The sequence below is a fragment of the Natrix helvetica genome, assembly GCF_964273705.1.
Source record: "Natrix helvetica genome assembly, chromosome: 4".
Lineage (NCBI taxonomy): Eukaryota > Metazoa > Chordata > Lepidosauria > Squamata > Natricidae > Natrix > Natrix helvetica.
This window is the reverse complement of record NC_138550.1, coordinates 142,308,817-142,330,317: the sequence shown is the minus strand read 5'-3', so window position 1 is coordinate 142,330,317 and position 21,501 is coordinate 142,308,817. Positions and strand designations below refer to the sequence as shown.

Genomic DNA, 21,501 nt, shown 5'->3' with positions numbered 1-21,501 from the left:
ACTGAGTCAGGCAAAGAATTCCAGACTTTGACAACTCTATTACAAAAATCTTATTTTTTTACAGTCAAGTTTAGAACGATTTGCATTGAGTTTAAAACGGTTGTTTATGCGTGTATTATTGCGATTAAAACAGAAAAAGACATTTACAGGTAAAACTTGACTACGTACAATTTTGTATGCAATACCTAAGCCTGACTGCAAACAGCGCAGTTCCAAGTTATCCAGATCAAGAATTTTGAGCCTAGTAGCATAGGGAATTCTATTATGTATAGAAGAGTGCAAAACGTTTCTCGTAAAGTACTTCTGAACCCACTCAATTGTACCAATGTCAGATATATGGTATGGATTCCAAATAGTTGAACAGTACTCTTAAGATTGGTCTAGCACATAAGTTTTATAAGCTCTAGTTAGCAATACAATGTTTCCAGAAAAGAAGCTTCATAGAATTAAGTTTACATCTCTTAGTACCTGGTTAATAGCTGCAATCAAGACATAAAGGAGAAAAGAAACACCCTGATAAAGTAGCTTTAGGTCACAAATTATAAACTAACACGATCAGCAGCACTTAAAGAAAATATGTACAAAATGTTTTATCGTTGGCATTTACCACCAACAAGATTGGCTAAAATGTACCCAAACATGAAGCCGACCTGCTGGAAGTGCAAAAAAGTACAAGGGACTTTTTATCACATATGGTGGACCTGCCCGGAAACACAAAAAATATTGGACAAAAATCTGGAAATGGGTGCAAGAAATTACAGGAGAACTGATAAAATACAAACCTGAAATCTTTCTGCTAGGAATAATCAAAGGGAAATATACAAAGAAAATTAAGTACATATTAACACATTTGCTAACTACAGCTAGAATAGCATTTGCCCAATGCTGGAACAAAATAATAGCCCTTCGGACAAATTAGTGATAAAAAAAAACTTTGGATTGTGCAGAGATGGACAAATTAACACTGAAATTAAAAGATAAAGAAGAGTCGGAATATTATGAAATTTGGAACAATTGGTACAAATGGCTGCAAAACAAGAAAATTAAGCCGAAAAACATATATAAATACATATAGAACTGTGTATAAAGGTGTGTAAATATAGAAGCGAAATATTATATACATGTACAGATATGATGACATAACAATGTTGATATAATGACTGTAATGTGTTGTAGAAGGGAAAAAAATAAAAAAAATCTGCAAAAATAAAAGGGGGGTGTCAAACTCAATTTCATTGAGGGCCGGATCAGCATTGTGGTTATCCCCCGGGGGCTGGGGAAAGTAGGGGCATGGCCTAGGTGGTGGTGGGCCATGTGAGGTGGAGCAGGTGCATCGAGTCCTACTTGGAAAGGGAGCGGCTAATAAATTCAAACTTATTATTATTATTATTATCAAGTGGTCTGCATCACGTGCCTCCCTCCCAACTCTGCCTGCTGCTTGTGCTGCCTGTTTCTTGGAGGGCCATCTGTGAAGCCCCTAGTGCCGGACAGCTCCCCCCCCCCCACGTGCACACATAAACACACACACACACACATGAAAGGCCTGAAATGCTGGTGTGGGCGCGGCGCTTATCTGCAACCTGGTGGCATCTACACCGAGATGAAGTGGGCTGACCCAAGATGACAATAGCCCAAACCTCCTGGGTGCATAGGCCCGCCCCACACAGGAGGAGGTGGGCACTTGCCCGCACAGGCCCAGCCCATGCCATCCTGGCAACCTGTGTGCACCTGCTGCCTCCTGTTCGCACATGTGCCTGCCCAAATGGCATGGGCCAGGACTGTGCAGGCAGGCACCTGCCTTCTGTGTGCACAAGCATCTACCCGGATGACGTGGGCCGGGCTAAATCTACGCGGACCAGCCCCTTACAGTTTCCAGGATGGCTGATGGGCCTGATTTGACCACGTCACAGGGTGCATATCCAGCCCGCGGGCTTTGAATTTCACACCCCTGCTTTAGGGGATAACTTAAGGCCAGTCATAAGCCAACTAAAATTCTACCTGTAAATTACACATTTAACTACTATCACTTTAATTTACCTGATTAGCCCAGGTGAATGAAAATGATCACAAATTTAGTTGGTTACCTCTGGAGATCATCAAGTGAGAAATACTAATTTAGCAAATGTATTGTTTGAAGAACTTTCAAAGGATTTTGCATTGCTTGTATAAGCTAAATATTTCGGTTTGCAATCTTTTGGATTCCTCTGGTAGCTTTGCCATACAGGTGGCTATCTTGGGATTTTTATTCTTTTGTTTTGAAAAAGGATGAGTCAAGTATTTAAAGGAAGTTACTATTTTCCTTTTATCTTTCATTATGTCTTTTGTGAATTTTTACACACAATTGATTCAAACTTGTATTCTCTCTTTTGATTTTTAATACTTAAAAAGGCGAGTGAAAAAAATTAATCACAGATGCTTTGTTTTTGAGATTTATCAACTGTAGATTCGTTTGTAAACATAGATTGTTTACAGTAAGGGTGGTTTCATTTCTTCATAACTATGTTTGCAGCAAATGTAGATTCAAGTTGTTAATACTGACTTTAAATTCCGTTTGCATATATTGCCAATTATAAATTGATTCACGGTCAGATTTAGGAAATAATAATACAGAACATAAAATTTATTTCAGCAGACTACCTGAAACCATTTACTGATACGTGGCCCTGATTAATGGGCTCTTTCTGCATACTTGGACATAGTCATGCAGCACATCAATAACCTTTTGTTGAAAGCAACTGATTCTTCTTAAGACATAATGGTACCGATTAAAATCTTGTATTACTTCTCCTCAGATGGATCTGATGTGCATCCAATGCACGTAATTGTCCTTAGACCTTGTGCTTCAGCCCAAACTATTTTTATCTGCATTTAAATGTATTGCTGCAGAAATTATTCCTATATATCATTGTTTTGTACCGCGTAATTGCTTCGAAGATGAATGATTTATTGGAAGAAGAAGGTACTTTGTTTTACATCTTTCTACTTAATGGAAAAAGAAGGTATATTGCTGTAGGGCTGATTCAAATATCCCTCCTAATACTGTCTTATTTAAGGTTTTTTTGTGAAAGAACAAAATAATTCTTGATGATTTTAGCTAGACCTGCAGATCAGGATAATGATAAACCAGGTGCTAGGTTTTTTAAAAAAAATTATTATGCTTATATGTTGCCTTCAAACTAAACATTTATTTCACGAAGGCTTAAAAATCTTATATCTAAAAATGTGAACTAAAAAGGGCTGGATAAAATACATATTAAAAAAATAACTTAAACTAAATATTTAAACCATTAGCTTCTTGACAACAAAATTAAGGTTCATTAAAAAGCAGTTCCCACTCAACTCTTGCTATGCTACCTCATTGTCATGGGGACAGTTGTCTTGGGAAGAATGAGCAATGAATTTTGGGAAGTAGGGCCAAGAACTCCCCAGACTCACTCAAGGTGTGAAAGTTATCTCAGTTGGTCAAATAAAGCAAGTAGGCATCTATATTGAGAAGCCAGCAAAGGAATATGTTGAAAATGGATGATCTCTAATAATTATAGGGAAAACCACATGAATAGATAAGATAATATGTTGCTACATGATGGGCCCATCATCATGGATTGCACTCAACATGCTACTGAGGAGCAGCTGAGGAAACTGTGGTATTTGTAACACAGCTAGAGAAAAGCTTTTGGAATATCTTGTTGCTGATGTTACTTTGCGGGAAAAGAACATCAGTAGCTGCAGATATAGAATTACTGTGGGGATATGGAATGTAAGAAGCATGAACATGGGAAAGCTCAGACAATGAAAAATGAAATGAATCAGCTACACGTTGGCATATTAGGCATTAGCGAATAGAAATGGACTGCAATTGGAAACCCTCATTCAGAAAATCATAGTGTTTATTACTTGGACACAAAGAAGAAAGATATGTTGCTTTTATAGGAAAATTAGGATGGTACTTAGGTGGGGTCAATGGTGAAATAATACCAATTACACTTGATGGACTACCCTTTGATAAGATGGTTATTATATTCAAGTTTATGCTTCAACCACTGAAGCATAAGAGACTGGCAGCTTTTATGGTTAAGTTCAATATGATGTTGAAAGAATGTACAAGCTACCATAGTTGTCTTTATTGCAATTGTGGTGCTGACATGCGAATTATTAGACATATTGTGCAAGATTAGCCCACAATGTGTGTTCTCTGGTTCCCTAGAAGATCTGCATGAAGCAATACCAAGATAGCTGAATTGGACATCCAGTTATGAGGTCATGCTGTATCCCTATAGAAGTTTTGTATCTACTTAACATGGATTGTGTGTACATGTTTACTCTTCTTTTGTCATGCTGTCATCATACCCTAAATAAATAATAAGCTAGTTGTCTTTGTTATGGCTGGAGAATGGAATGCCAGTTAGAAATAAAAAGAAGAAAAGATAATTGGACTCTATGGCCTTGGAATGACTTGCCAGATTCTGCGAATCCAAATATTTTTTCATTGATGGAGATCCAAAGGAACTGTGAAATTAAATCAAGGAAATTGTTAAGGATGATACTAAAAGACTCTAACCCAGCGGTTCTCAACCTGTGGGTCGCGACCCCTTTGGGGGTCAAACAATCTTTTCACAGGGGTTGATAAGACCATGGAAATCTAAACTTTAGACTCCCCCTCGTGTTCCTCAAAATCGCCTGCGGATGGGCTCCGAAGTCATTGCTGGCTGTGCAGAGTGTTGCCGCAGCTGCACGCCGTGGAAGACATAGGTGCGCGCGCACACCCCATACAATTACAGCCTCGGAGACTTAGTAATGGCGGGAACTTGTTCCCACTCAGCCAGGCTTCTGCAGAAGCTGCTCTCCGAGACTTTCCAAAGCTCTCTGAAGCCCTCCGAGGGTACTGCCAGGTAGTTTTAAGAGTGAGTGATTAAGTGAGTGAGACAGACAGGCCAGGGATGGGTTGCTCCCTCTTTTCTGGTTTGAATGCGGGCAAGCAGGCGATTTAGTGGCCCACCTTCTTTGCCAGTTCGGATGGGTGGAGAAAGGAGGCATGCAATAGTCGAGGGCGAAGGTGCTCCCCATCGCCCTTGGTGACAGGGGTGCTTTATCAAAGCCTCCTTTCTCTGCCTGCCCGAATGAGCGAAGGAGGTGCTGGCCCCAAACCGCCCGCTCATCCGCATTCAAACCAGCCCACCCCTCCTGTCTTTCGGCATGGGCTCTCTGGAGGGGAGTGAGGTTTTTTCTAAAGACTGGCTTCTTACCCTCCTACGGCTGGAAAACAGACATTTTCACAGTGATGGCAGAAACACAATCCTGGGCAGTCAATTCCAGCTCTCCCTTCCACAAGCATGTCCTGTTGTTGCTGGAGCCGTTTTTGCTGAATCTGGTGGGGCGGGACTCTTGCCATCGCTAAGAGCTTCGCTGGCAGCCATTTTTGGCCATTGCCACCGCATCGGATTCAGCAAAGAGGCTCCAGTAGCAACGGGACATGCTTGGGGAAGGGAGAACCGGAACTGGCTGCCAGGGATTGTGTTTCTGCCGCTGCTGTGAAAATGTCGGTTTTCCACCCGCAGGGGAAAGAACCTCCCTCCCCCTCCAGAGAGCCCATGCCAAAAGACAGGAGGGAGCGGGCTGGTTTGAATGCGGGGGAACGGGCGGTTTTGCTAGTTCGGGCAGAGAAAGTAAGGAGGCATGCGATAGCCGAGGGCATGAATTCAGTGCTTGATTCAGCAAAAGCAGCTCCAGAACAACGGGACCAATAGGGGGTGGGAAATCTATGCAGAGGGAGGAAAACACATGCATTCCCACCCCCTCCATTGGAAATGAGGCAACTGTCAGAGAGAAGAGAGCAGCGCACGCCACGTGGGCTTGTGCAGCAGCCAAAGAACAGGAGACGAGGTGACCACAGTGTGTCTGTGTGAGTGAGAGAGACAGGCACAGAGAGAGAGGCAGGGAGGGAAGAAACAGACACAGAGAGAGAGAGATAGAGAGAGAGGAAGGGAGGGGAGAGACAGAGACACACACAGAGAGAGACAGAGATGGGGGAGGGAGGAGAGAGAGAATTACAGAGAGAGACAGAGAGGGAGGGAGGAGAGTGACAAAGAGCCACACATAGAGAGAGAGAGACAGACACACACACGCAGAGACAGAGAGACAGAAAGAGAGAGAAAGTGAAAGAAAGGAAGAATTGGTGGCTGTTTTGTTTTTTCTTTCTTTTTAAAAGAAAGACACTGTTTCCACTTAGAGCCGGGAACCTGCTCTTAAACTTCCCAGACAAAATTTCACTTATTTGTAATTAGAAATAAATATTTCACAATATATAATTACATATTGTTTTTGTGATTAATCAGTATGCTTTAATTATGTTCAATTTATAACAATAAAAATACATCCTGCATATCAGATATTTACATTACGATTCATAACAGTAGCAAAATTACAGTTATGAAGTAGCAACGAAAATAATTTTATGGTTGGGGGTCACCACAACATGAGGAACTGTATTAAAGGGTCGCGGCATTAGGAAGGTTGAGAACCACTGCTCTAACCCAAAGTATGTCAGCAAATCTGGAGAACAGCCAATGGCGAAACATATTAGAATAAGTTAACCTCTACATACATATCAAAGAAAGGAGACATAACAGCCTGCAAACTATAGTACAATGTCCTTCATTTCATATGCTAGCAAAATAATGCTTAGGAACAGTCAAAATAAATTACAGCTCTGGTTAAAAGGAAGATACCAGAAGTTCAAGCTGGTTTTAAAAAAAAAAAATTCTGAGGGAAAAGGAACTAGCAAACAAGAAAAATACCATAGAGTAGCATTTGGTAGGGTAGATTTGCAGAAATGACATTTAAATTTGCATTCATTGTGGAGTAGGATACATTTTTTTTATAAAAAGTAGATTCACGGGAAAATCTTTTTTTTAAAAAAATGATGAATGGCTCTCTGCAGCATCAAACATATTATAAAATAGATTTCTCAGGTACCTTTTGTTGATCTCCCACTTCTTGCCCCAAATGGTATATTACCATTGCTAAACTTGAGTCTAACAAATACTTGGCATGGCACTTATTGTCAATATATTTGCCTATGATTGTAGCCTAAACAACAACTTTATAAAGTGTAGCTTTCAGCTAATCTGACTCTGCTAAGGCAAAAAAGCAAACTGCTATCGTGCAGTTGAAATTATTTCAAAGTTGTCAAAACCTATCATTACTAAAGAGGAATGCATCTTATTTTAAGGACTGAATATGGGAGTAGGGATAATCATCTTTTATATACAGTAGAGTTATTTCCAAGGAGTATAGTTTTTCATGGCAAACAGAGAAAGTGTGCTGCTTTCTGCATGGCTGGCTCAGGGATGCTGGGATGTTCACAGGTCATAAAGCTACCATAGCTGCCCACCCCTGTGAAGTTACATCCCCCTTCCGAGATCCCCAGAGATTTGTGTGACTCCCATCCTAATGACAATTTGGGTTTTCTTTTTTCCACAGGTCTTGGAAAAGAATGGTGATGGTATCTCCATGGTCTTGAGGTTTTTTTATTGGTAGTGTAGATAACTTCCAGTCTGCTGTAATTTTTTCTATATATGTTTTTTTTTCTTTTTTAATTGCAACGAGCCAGAGTTATTAAGTAATTGGGTGGCCTCAAAAGGTAATTTAATGAATTAACCTCACTGCATGGAATAATTATATACATTTTGATTATTATGTGATGTTTTTTTCCATTAAATAATTGCTCGGTTTGTGTACCTCCCTCCCACCACCTCCCTCTCCTTCTCCATGTACTGGAATTGGCATGACAATATGGTATGTTTTGGCAGCAGTGTTTTAGAATTGTATGTGATCATCTCAAGCACAAAATAATAAATTGTTCAGACTAGAGTCTCATCTAATCCCCATTTAAGCAAATTTTTCAGTGTGGTTCCATACTAGCTCTTTGTGACTATTAAAGATAGCAATGGTGTCTTTTTTGGGATACTCCACAGTCATTAAACTATTGCCCCACGTTTACTCAGAAGGGCATTCAGTGATACATTTCCACACTTCCTCAACAGGAAAACAAGATTATAAGAAAACCAAACCAATGTTAAAAGCAGCAAGACTGAAAGCAGAGGCCAAAAAAACTGCACCAGGCATAAAGGTATGGCTAGTATATATTTGCATCAATATCCAATAAATATTGCGTTTCTTTTATCCAGAAAAAAAACTGTTTGGGTGAATTGTGAATTCTGTGAATTCTTTATCTCCCACCAAATTGCTTGACCATTAGTAGTTCACATTCTTGTAGAGAGATTACAATAAATCTTATACCCATTTGAACTTCCTGGATTTCCTGATTTCCCTGGCGCTTGAAATAGGTTTACAAAAGTTTGAAAAAGTTTGCTCCCCCCCCCCCCCGGAGAGTATGGCCTTAAACTTTTCTAAATCAACCCCAGTGTGATACTTTTGATTTCATCTCTAGCATGTTAATTAGTTTACTCTGGTATATTTTGATTGCCTGCCATTTTCATGTAGGCTTGAAAATAAAAAAAAGTTTCATTTAGTCATTGCCATTTAATACTTTGTTAATTTCCCCAAAGAGTGATTTTTATCTATGTTGATAATGTCAGTGTAGCAACTTGTGAGCAATAAATATCCACTATTTTTTACTCTTCCTGAAGAAGGATGACTGTTTGATTGCTGTATTTGTATGCTTTTTGATACATATTACGAGCTATTCGTGTGCTGATAGTTTCAGTATTAAAATGCTAGTTTCATGGGTATTGCTTTTAGCTATTCAACAAAAATCACACCTGCATTCAAACCATGGCCATCATTGATAATTTCTCCAAGTTTAGAAATGAACAGTTTCATGCCATGTCTCACAAGATGCTTTGTTAAATACCTCATCTGCTTTAACATAATGACCTCATGCACATATTGCACTAAGCCAAAGTGTAGTTTGTTTATTTTTGGCATATGTTGAGCAAACCCAGGTAGTTGTAACTTATATTGAAAGCCATGGTTGAGTAACTATGGCTTAATGTGATATTGAAGGTAAGCCAATAGATTTTCTTAAACGTCTAAGAATGCTTAACATATTTTTAGTATAATGCTTACATATACCTGCACAAGTACAGTATATGTGGTACCTTGTTCAATCGTAGTAACTGAGAGGGATCTTGGAATCCTAGTGGACAATCATTTAAATATGAGCCAGCAATGTGCAGCAGCTGCTAAAAAAAGCCAACACATTTCTAGGCTGCATAGGGATAGAATTCCCTGCAGAGGGATAGAATCAAGATCATGTGAAGTGTTAATACCACTTTATAATGCTTTGGTAAGGCCAGACTTGGAATACTGGATCCAGTTTTGGTCACCACGATGTAGAAAAGATGTGGAGACTCTAGAAAGAGTGCAGAGAAGAGCAACAAAGATGATTAGGGGACTGGAGGCTAAAACATAGGGAGAACTGGGTATGTCTAGTTTAATGAAAAGAAAGAAAGACTAGGGGAGCCATGATAGCAGAGGGAATCAAGCTATTCTCCAAAGCACCTGAGGGTAGAACAAGAAGAAATGGGAAGAAACTAATCAAGGAGAGAAGCAATTTAGAACTGAGGAGAAATTTCCTGACAGCCAGAACAATTAATCAGTGGAATAACTTGCCTTCAGAAGTTGTGAATGCTACAACACTGGAAGTTTTTAAGAAGATGTTGGATAACCATTTGTCTGAAGTGGTGTAGGGTTTCCTGCCTAAGCAGGGGGTTGGACTAAAAGACATCCAAGGTCCCTTCCAACTGTGTTATTCTATATTCTATTCTAAATAGCCACTGATCCAAGAAACTGGAATTTCTATAATTGGAGGACATCAGCTTGACAAAGGCTGATTTCATAGGAAACATTAAATTATTAAGATTTAGTGCTAACATCTGAAAACAGAAAACATGTAATTATGCTGACATACATAAACCTTTATTGAAACCTGAAACGGAAGACGAACAAGCAGAAGATTATGAGAAGATGGACTAAGAACTTTGAAAATAACATTGATTGAACACTGTGAAAATTTGTGGTTAAAATGATTGACATTTATATTACGTTATAACTTAAAAGAAATTTGTTATAAAGTAATGTACCATTGGTGTGTAACTCCGGAAAAATGGTCTAAAATGTATAAAGGTACTTCAGATTTAAGTTGGAAATGTGGACAACACGAGGAATCATTTTATCATGCATGGTGGACTTATAAAAAAGCCAGAAATTTTGGGTTTCAATTACATATAATGGTATAGATTTTTTTTTATAAATCAATGGTCAACTAAAATCAGGATCTTTTTTTGCTGCTTAATAACAGTCAATTAGAAAAGAACCATGGAAAATTATGTTTATATAAGATTATTGCTGTGAAAGTGTTGTATGTGCAAAAATGGAAAGACTCTGAAATATATGTTGGATGATTGGTCTGTGAAGATGACAGAACTAGCAGAGATGGCAAACTTAACTTGTTGGATTAGAAAAAGATCAATAATTATATTTATTAGTAACTGGAAATCCCTTGTGGACTTTGTTGAAAAAAAGAGAAAAATAAATTTGTGATTTATTGTTTCAAGATTTAAAAAGTTAGCTTACAGAAAGAAATTATGATGTAACGAGAGAGAGAGAGAGAGAGAGAGAGAGAGAGAGATCTATATACCACTTTATAGTGCTTTACAGCCCACTCTAAGCGGTTTTACAGAGTCAGCATATTGCCCCCAACAATCTGTGTCCTTATTTTACCAACCTCGGAAGGATGGAAGGCTGAGTCAACCTTTAGCCAGTCAGGATTGAACTAATGGAGTGAGCAATGAGTTAGCATGCAGTACTCCATTCTAACCACTGCGTCGCTATGGCTCTTATAAAGGTACAGTATCTATAACCACTTTCAAGAAGATCAGAAACCTTTAGAATCTTCCTTTCTTTTCTCTCCTCCCCTCCCCTCCTCTCCTTTTCTAGTTTTTCTTCTCTGTTTCTCTTTCATTTCTTATTACTTTTCTTTATTCTTCTTTAATTCAACATTTGTAGTTTTTAATTTTGTTGAAAAACATTTATTATATATATTTTAAAAAGAAAAGAAAGCATGGCGTGCTCCAATATGAGGTCAACAGGGATAAACAAGCTGACTTTAAGGCAATTTTGTACACCAATTCTATTTTTTTACTAAGAAAGTTTGAGCTTCTAGGATTCAGTTTAAAAACACAAGTGGAAAAAGAAGGACATTTCCTATAATTTCCAGAGGAGTTCAATGCACGATGGAATTTTGGTGAGTTTTAATATAATGAGAGAAATACGTAACAAATCCATTAATCAACTGGGTCCAATTTTGAAGCTAGTTTAGCCTAGGGAGAAAGCCAGCTACCAGGCAAAATGAAATGGAAAAAGCAGGCACAGTAGAAACTATAACATCCAGGGAGATGGTAGGATCCGCTCCTGAGCAGAAGAAGCTTGTAGTTGTGTGCCATTCATGCATTGTGTTTTTTTGAGATGTTCGATGATCTGCTGCTGGGGTTTCCTAGAATAATTTTGGAGATGATCTGTGTTTTTAATTCTCTTAGATGAAACCAGAAGATGATACTGAAGCTTAAAATAGCCTTCTTAGATTCTTTACAAAAATGGTGATTGGTAATAGAACACCGGCAATATAAATAGGGTTTTAAAAAAAGAGTTCATGAGTCAAATTATTTGTATGGAAAAGAAAATTTGGGTTATCTGCAGAATGATAACCCACAGAGAACCTTAGCCCAAGGAAGCGATAATTGAAAAGTGTGTAAATGGCATATACTGAATTATGCATCTAAACTACTGCAAAAATATGAAATGGATTCCTGTATATGTAAGTAAAGTATGTTGAACATGTCATATCACCCAGCATATCTCCCCATTCTCAGAGGTAGACAGAAATTTAACTCTTTAGAACAATGTTCTTCCTTTTAAGTTAGTTTTTTTGTAAAGTTTTTATTTTTAGACAGACATAAAACATACAAACAAACACACACAAAATAAAAACCCTTCTCCAATTGCTTACAGTGTGTTGATTGGTTACAAAGCTTTTGTGCTTTCTCACAACAGTCTTCATTTGCAATTTACATAAAGACACATCATCATTCTAATATGTATACAACTGTTATGGTTATTAAACGTTCATTTGACTATAGCTATTATTACATCCTTTTTATGTAAATTATTCTAAATTTAAGATAAATTTATATTATGGCATTTTCATCATCCTGAAATCATCCAATAGTATTACATCTTTCTATTCTATTCTATATAGAATTATTTATCTTTTATAACAAAGTTTTTAAGCATCCTCTCTGAAATCCTCACTTACAATTTATATAAAATTTCATATTATCAATCTAATGTGTGTGTGTGTGTGTATGCATTATTATTATTATTAATCATTTATTTAGCTATAACTATTAATACTTTATTTTTTACATGATACTCTAAATTTAACTAAATTTAACTCAATTTTTATTCTAACATTTCATTTCTTCATCCTGTATCCTTCTAGTAGTAGTGCAATCCTATATCTCTTGCCATTTGTGGTATTTGTATTCTAACTGTTTTCTTGATAAGTCTTATGTGGACTTCTCTTGGCACCTTGTTGTTCCTTGCGTATCTTGTAAAGACTCGAAACCCTCCATCTGTTCCTTCCCTCCGCTTGTCTTTAGTTATCACCGGTGCTTCTGCCAGAATTTCTCTCATTGTTTCTGCCAAATTTTCTCCCTTTTCTTCTTCCATGTTTTGAGGTTTGAGATAGGGTTCCAGTTCATTAATCTCTCCTTTCAACATTCCACTCCTGTCGTTTCCAACCACGCTCGATTTGCTGTCAATATCAACAATTTTCTTTGTTGATATTTGTTGATGAAATTTGAAGATAGAGTTCAAAAAATTGATGGAAAATACATCAATTTTTTGAACACTATCTTCAAATTTCATCATCATTTTATAGATATTGTCAACTGTTCCTTCTATTTTTTCTCTTTTTTGTTCTACGTTTTCCATCTTTTCAATGTTTTTTGGACTTATTTGTACTTTTTGAATTTCAAACATAATCATTTGCAATGTTAATTCTTTTTCTTATTCATGTTGCACCATTCTTCCAGGTTATAAACACTGCCACTAAAACATCCAAAGCTTTTTTGTTAAGTTTCAAACCAGGTCACTATAATCTTCCAGGTCAAGGTTTTCTCTTCACTCCAGTCCAGCTATTGATAGTACTCCAGAAGAGCACCTGCATAAACATTTCATACTCTTCCCACTATCCCTTTCAATAAACAAAATCAAGAGCCTTGAAGTACTAGATATGAGTCAATTGTTAACAGGGGATAATAAAAAACAATGTTTCCAAGCCCCCAGCCTCTAGATGGCAGTGTTTCTTCTTTTTCCTCTGCCTCTACCCCTCTTTTTAAATTCTGAGCTTAAAAAAAGAAAAAAAGTGCTTTAAAGCAAACAATCCAACCAAGCGTTGTGAAAAGAAGAGAAAGAAAATCATAATCCACAATTATGAAAAAAGAAAAAAATAGAAGAGGGAAAAAAGAAACCAGTCCAATTTAAAAAGTAAGAGGCATTTGTAAAAGTTCCATCCATTAAAAAACCTGCAAAATTTTAAAAAAAGATAACACACTAAGTTTAATTCAGGCTTAATTCGCAGCGTGCTCTCTTCTGTCTTCAATTTTAATTTTACTCTTAAGTCTTTTTGGGTGTTTTCTTCTCTAATAGTAAAATTTTATCTCACCATTTCGACACACTCTCTCTCCTGCTTTTCTTCTTGTTCAGGGGCTGTCCCAACCTTCTGCAGCTTCAATGGCTGCTTCTCTTTCGCCAGAAAAAAGAGCTTCTCCTGGATCAATCAGAAACTTTGCGATGTCCCTGAGATCAGCAGGATGTGCCCTTCTCTATCACTATCTCTACGGGACGGTTTAAGTCCAAAAGGACCGTCCAGCAGCAGAGATATCAACAGCAATCCTGGAGCCCCAAGATTGCATGTCATGTCTTAGCGAAGTCAGCCCCGCCCTCCACCAGATTGTTTTTTTTAATGTTCATGAAAATAAAATCATTGCTTTGAGAAAATCATTCAGTCAATTCTGATTTATGTAATGCAGAAGAAATCTGTTTCCAAATCCCATTTATCTCTTTTCTCCTCCTCTTGTTACTTTATCTAAATCATTATTGATAAAATGGTGTTTTATTTTATTTAAAAATTGGATATCGTGTCTTCATGCTGCAAATTTGAGAGCTGAGCGATAATTATACCTTCCATAAAATCCATAACTTTCACAAGTTTTACGTACCTGTTATGGATTTCAGTTGTTTTGAAAATGCAGTAGGCACATTGCTTTTTAAATCTGAAAGAATTTAAAGAGCTATATTCTTTTATGACTGGATGGCATAAAATATTAAATGACCCTAAAGTCTTCTGTGAATTCTGCCTCTCACAAATTAGAATGATTGCCCATTGTTGCAAACATTTTTCAGAATGAAACTTTCTAGGCTAAACAATTACTTAATCAAAAATACCATATGTTTGCATATATTCCATGTATGCATGTATACACACACACACACACACACACACACACACACACACCTCTGAATCAGTCCCATGAAGAATAAATGTCCTAAAGGTGCTTTTTCAAGAGGCAAATGGAGATTCTTTGTTTTTATTTGAAGACGTTTCACTTCTGATCCAAGAAGCTACTTCAGTTTTGACTGCATGATGGGGAATTCGGATCATGGGGAAAGCTAGGGAATTCCAGAAAAACATATACTTCTGCTTCATTGACTATGCTAAATCCTTGAATCACAACAAATTGTGGCAAAAGATAACCAAGCAACGAATTAAAGATAATCAAGCAACGAATTAGCGAACATCTAGAAGCAAACAAAGTAATAGCCAAAAGCCAACATGGGTTTGTCAAAAACAGATCATGCCAGCATTATTTGATAATGTGACAAAATTAGTGGACCAGAGGAATGCCGTCGATATAGTTTACTTGGACTTCACTAAGGCATTTGATAAGGTAGACCATAACCTACTACTAGATAAAGCAGAATAATGTGGGTTTGACAGCATACCACCAGATGGATTCATAACTGGCTGACCAACCGCACTCAACGTGTAGTCCTCAATGGAACTGCATCTTCAAGGAGGGAGGTATGCAGTGGAGTACCCCAAGGCTCTGTTTTGGGCCCAGTACTCTTCAACATCTTCATCAATTATTTGGATGAGGGAATAAATGGAAACTCATCAAATTTGCAGATGACACCAAGTTGGCAGGAATAGCCAAAACTCCAGAAGATAGGCTAAAGATACAGAAGGATCTTGACAAACTTGAACATTGGGCACCATCTAATAAAATGACATTCAATGGTGAAAAGAGTAAGGTTCTACAGTTAGGCAACAAAAATAAAATGCACAGGTACAGTATAGGTGGTACCTTGCTCAACAGTAGTAACTGGGAAAGGGATCTTGGAGTCCTAGTGGATAACCATTTAAATATGAGCCAGAAGTGCAGCAGCTGCCAAAAAAGCCAATACAGTTCTAGGCTGCATAAACAGAGGGATAGAATCAAGATCATGAATGAAAAGAAGGACTAGGGGTGACAGGATAGAAGTGTTCCAATATCTCAGAGGTTGCCACAAAGAAGAGGGAGTCAAACTATTCTCCAAGGCACCTGAGGGTAGAACAAGAAGCAATGGGTGGAAACTAATCAAAGAGAGAAGCAACTTAGAACTGAGGAGAAATTTCCTGACAGTTAGAACAATTAATCAGTGGAACAGCTGGCCTCCAGAGGTTGTGAATGCTCCAACACTGGAAGTCTTTAAGAAGATGTTGGATAGCCATTTGCCTGAAACGGTATGGGTTTCCTGCCTAGGCATGGGGTTAGACTAGAAGACCTCCAAGGTCCCTTCCAACTCTGCTATTGCATTGTATTGTAAGTTCTTAAAGAGATGGGATTTCCAGACCATCTTATTTTCTCTTGAGAAACCTATATGCAGGTCAAGAAGCAACAGTGAGAACTGGACACAGAACCACTGATTGGTTCAAAATTGGGAAAGGAGTCCAGCAAGGCTGCATACTGTCACCCTGCCTATTTAACTTATATGCAGAGCACATCATGAGAAAGGTGGGGCTAGATGAATCAAAAGTTGGAATTAAGATTGCCAGGAGAAATATCAACAACCTCAGATATGCATATGATACCACTCTAGTGGCAGAAAGTGAAGAGGAACTAAAGAGCCTCTTGATGCGGGTGAAGGAGGAGAGTGAAAAAGTTGGCTTGAAACTCAACATTAAGAAAACTAAGATTATGTCATCCAACCTTCTCAATTCCTGGCAAATAGATGGGGAAGAAATGGAGGTAGTGAGAGATTTTATTTTCCTGGCTCCAAGATCACTGCAAATGGGGACTGCAGCCAAGAAATTAAAAGATGCTCCTGGGGAGGAAAGCAATGACGAATCTAGACAGCATACTAAAAAACAGAGACATCACCCTGCCAACAAAAGTGTGTATAGTCAAGGCTATGGTTTTTCCAGTTGCCATGTATGGCTGTGAAGGTTGGACCATAAGAAAGGCGGAGTGCCAAAGAATTGAGGCCTTTGGACTATGGGCTGGAGAAGACTCCTGCGAGTCCCTTGGACTGCAAGGCGATCAAACCAGTCAGTCCTAGAGGAGATGAACCCTGACTGCTCTTTAGAAGGCCAGACCCTGAAGATGAAACTCAAATATTTTGGTCACCTGATGAGAAGGAAGGATTCACTGGAGAAGAGCCTAATGCTGGGAAAGATTGTGGGCAAAAGAAGAATGGGACAACAGAGAATGAGGTGGCTGGATGAAGTCACTGAAGCAGGGGCTTAAATGGACTCCAGAGGATGGTAGAGGACAGGAAGGCTGGAGGAAGGTTGTCCATGGGGTCACAATGGGTCGGACATGACTTTGCAACTAACAACAAGAATGGAGAATTCCCCACCATTCAGTCAGAACTGAAAAAGCTTCTTGGATGAGAAGGGAAACATCTTCAAGAAAAAACAAAGAAAGTCCAGTTGCTTCTTGAAAAAGCACCTTTGGGACAACCATGAACTGGATGACCGAGAATCTCAATATTCTGCAGAATGAATGCCTCTTCATTCTGCAATGCCAGCGGGCGACACCTAGGAGTAGGTCCTTCTCTGTGATGGGCCCAACCCTCTGGAATGACCTCCCCCCTGATATTCGAACTACCACCGACCTCCGTTCCTTCCGTCAAAAATTAAAGACTCACCTATTTCAATCAGCTGGCCTGGCACTCTCTTAGTTTTACCTCCTGGGGATATATTTTAATTGGGTTTGGGTATTTTAATTGGGGATGTTTTTAGGGTTTTTATGGTATATTTATTTCTTGTACAGCCTTATCTCCTCCACCCAAATGTATTTAACTGTTTTATATTATTGTATTTTTATCTGCATTTGACTGTACACCGCCCCGAGTCCCTTTTTGGGAGAGGGGGCGGTTTAGAAATCCAAGAAATAAATAAATAAATAAATAAATATGTTTTTTTTTTTTTATTCTAAGCCAAAGTGGGATTGTTTGGTCCAAAGTCATCCAGCTGATTTCCATTCCTAAATGCGATATAGAACTTGGGTCTACTCACTCCAGTCTAGTGCTGTAACTAGTACATCACATAGCCTCTTATGCATATGTGAAATCATGATGCTGTCCACCAATAGAAAACGTTGCTGACCCCTAATATAGCTATATAACCCCAAGCAAGACTGAAACCACAATGTGGGTGATCCTGATTCCAGTCAAAAATGTCCCTTGTGTTACCATAAAGGCTGGCAATAATAAGAGCTTTTATTCCAGTTTGAAACAGCATCCTCTGACAAATTGTGTGTCTAGTGGGAGGTGAGAAATGAGTTTCATTAAGATTGTGGCAGGAAGAACTAAATTCCCCAGCTGACTTCTGCTTCTACAGATCTCCACATAATATTTCAGGTGTGTTTATGATATGTCATTTCATAGTCTAGAACAGGTTGGAAGCCATAATCTGAAATAGCTTTCTGCTGAAGTATAACACCCCAAATCCCTCACCACTGCCTGCATTTTCAAGAGTTACTAACCAATCTCCCAGCTTTGCTAACTAATTTCATAGCCTTGGTCTAGAAAATATTGACAAAAAGTAGCTCTTTCAAAATAATATTGTGTTAAGATATAGGCTCTGGAGTTCAAAATAAAAACAAAAACTCCCTGAAATCTTCTGATTATGTAGATGCATTAAGATAGTTTACTTGATAGCAATACAGAAGTGGTTTTCAATTGCCTTATTTCAGGATTGTTGTTAAAAAAAATTAGTAGTGCAATCTATAGCCCTTAAATTTGCTCATAATCTTCTATCCAGATAGATATTGCCAGGTGTTATGATTCTCTTGGGTACAAGATTAAAAACAAAAAACTTCAAATGTAATACTTAGGTAAAGGTAACGGTTCCCCCGCACATGCGTGCTAGTCATTTCTGGCTCTAGGGGGCAGTGTCACCTCTGTTTCTAAGCTGAAGAGCGAGTGCTATCCAAATATGTTTCCGTGGACATGTGGCCGGCTTGACTAAATGCCGAAGGCGCACGGTGTATTGTTGCCTTCCCACCAAAGTGGTCCCTATTTTTCTACTTGCATTTTTTAACGTGCTTTTGAACTGCTTGGTTGGAGAAGCTGGAACAAGTCATGGGAGCTCACTCCGTTACATGGTGCTAGGGATTCGAACTGCTGAACTGCCAACCTTCTGATTGACAAGCTCAGCCTCCTGCATAAATTGCAGTATTATGGTCTGTGTTAAAAGTATTTGGAGGATCTCAGTGGCTATTACTGATTATAATCTTTATATTTATAAATGTAAATATTACATCTTACTTAACTTAAAATGATGCTTAATTCTTTTTCTCTCTCTCTCTCTCTCTTTAATACAGGAAGTCAGCCTTGTCCTTGTGGCTATATTGTTATTCTTATTGGCATGTTATGCTTTCTTTTATCTTAACCTTTCTGAAGAAGACGACCTAGGCCTGGAAAAAGATGGACATTAGCTAAACTGTTTTCGAAGATTTCTTCTAGAAAAGCATTACTCTTGTCTGCTTCAGCCATGAACAGCTGCTCGTCATGAAAGTGGACAAAATGGGAATCAGTTCCTGCAACTCTGAAATTAACAATACACTCGAGACTATCTCTGCCAGACTTACAGATATTAATGAGGTTCTTCTCCTTTTCAAACTGTGGTTTATTGGCTAAAGTTGACCTTTTTCCTCATTTCTTTTTTAAGCTGGAAATATTTCATTCCAGAAAACAATTTTGTATATTCATTAGTGTTATTGTGTGGGTGAAAAGAATTAGATTTCCTTAGAGCTTGGCAAACAAATACAAATTACAGATATGACTCAAACAGAAACCAATATAATTTCATATCTATACACATATTTCTATTACATCCAGATCGTACTAATTGTTGTGAGTGATTCAGCACGTTTTTAATTCTTATCTCCAACACAAAAAGAATTTAAGTGTGCTGAATGTATGTGAGTCATGCATGGTAAATCTGGGATTAAAAACTGTATATAGCTGGTCCTTGACCTACGATTGTAATTGAGCACAGAATTAGAGTCGTAAGTCATGCCACTTTTTAAGTGGGTCACCTTGTGACTGCACCCAATTTTATGACTTTTTTGGTAGTGAATTTTTAAGTGAATATTGCCATTGTTAAGCAAACCCATTGTACCCAATGGGCATTTTAATGCAGGTTTTAATGCTGGTTTCAAGCAAAAAACATAAATCGCCATGTGATTGGTGATGTAACTGTAGGATGCAAATGCAGAACAGTTGCCCAGCACCAAAATGTGATCATCTGACCGTCATCTGACTGCAAAACTAGGTCATAAGAAATGTTGGGGAAGTTCATCATAGCAATAGCACTTAGACTTATACAGTATACCACTTCACAGTCCTTTACTGACCTCTATAAGTGGTTTACAGAGTCAGCATATTGCCCCCCCAACAATCTAGGTCCTCATTTTACCGACCTTGGAAGGATGGAAGGCGGAGTCAACCTTGAGATGGTCAGGATCAAACCCCTGGTAGGTAGCAGAATTGGCCTGCAATACTGCATTCTAACCACTGCGCCACTACAGCTCATCGTCATAATTTCTAATGGTCATTTAATGACCAGTCATAAGTTGAGGACTATCTATAGCATACTTTGCTTTATAAGTTGAACTGATTTACCAGGAAGTGAGCGTCTTATGCACAGTTCTGTCATTACAACATTATAAGGGCTTCCTCTTTGTACCATTGGACCAATGTATCAATACCACATTTCTTATACTTTTGGTTTTAATAGGACAGCAAACCACATGCCTACATTCCACTTCATTAGGAATCTTTTAAAACTTTCTTTTTTGTAGAACACAATAATTGATCTTAATACTATGTGAAGAACATGCATATTAGCTCTGTAGTAAAGCCCTAGAAATAAAAATGTTTCACAGTCGGTCTATTAAGAGTAGAATACAGAGCACAATCTAATTCAAATAAAAGGCCTTTTTGAGTTAAATGGAAACAACTGAAATACGCATATTCAAAAATTCTACCAAGCTGGTTGCACTTCTGCAAGTGCAGGTGTCAACAGAGTACTTTTTATTTATATATTTTAAAAACAATTTCCAATGGCTACCTTGAGTTCAAAGTTTCTTTTAGAAAAAACAACTGGGGATTCTATTAGAATAAAAGTTAACATTAAACCAAAACACAAAAGATATCAGAGATGTGCGATATATTTGAATGTATTTCCTAACATCAAATTAAACAATGTTTGAATACTACTGTTTGTGAGAAAAACCAGACTCAATAACAAGGGAAATTTATTCCAAATCCTCTAAAAAAAGTGGGATGGGTACTATGCAACATGGTCTCACAGAAAGGACAACCTCGAGCTACCATTGACTCATGCTCTACTACATCTTTTTATGGAAAGGGAAAAGTTTCACCTTACTAAGAAATAAAACCTTCGTGTTGTCAACAGAAATTGAAAGAAGAGATCAAATAGTCATATTTTACTCATTTTTAATGACAACATATCTATATGGGAAAAGGACACGGTGGCTCAGTGGCTAAGACGCTGAGCTTGCCAATCAGAAAGATCAGCAGTTTGAATCCCTAGCGCTGCATAACAGTGAGCTCCCGTTACTTGTCCCAGCTTCTGCCAACCTAACAGTTTGAAAGCATGTAAAAATGCAAGTAGAAAAATAGGGACCACTTTGGTGGGAAACTAACGGCGTTCTGTGTGCTTTCGGCATTTAGTCATGCCGACCACATGACCACATGTCTTTGGACAGCACTGGCTCTTCAGCTTTGAAACAGATGAGCACCTATGTACGAGGGGAACCTTTACATTTATATGGGGCCTACATCAAATCTCTCTCTTCAGAAAAAAAAAATCACTCCCATCTCATTACCACTTTGGTGCAAATT

The 21,501-nt window shown here is 38.1% G+C and overlaps 1 protein-coding gene across 4 annotated transcripts in view; it reads left to right on the top strand.

Annotated features, from left to right (window-relative positions):
* Window positions 1-20,852, top strand: part of TRIQK (triple QxxK/R motif containing) — a 75,029-nt gene extending 54,177 nt beyond the window's left edge. For all 4 annotated transcript variants that reach the window (XM_081952804.1, XM_081952803.1, XM_081952805.1 and 1 more), the window contains 2 exons: window positions 8,043-8,128; window positions 18,954-20,852. In XM_081952804.1, the coding sequence (XP_081808930.1) occupies window positions 8,043-8,128; window positions 18,954-19,067 (200 nt within the window). In that variant the 3' untranslated portion in view covers window positions 19,068-20,852. The remainder of the gene's footprint in view (window positions 1-8,042; window positions 8,129-18,953) is intronic.
* The last annotated feature ends 649 nt before the right edge of the window (window positions 20,853-21,501 follow it).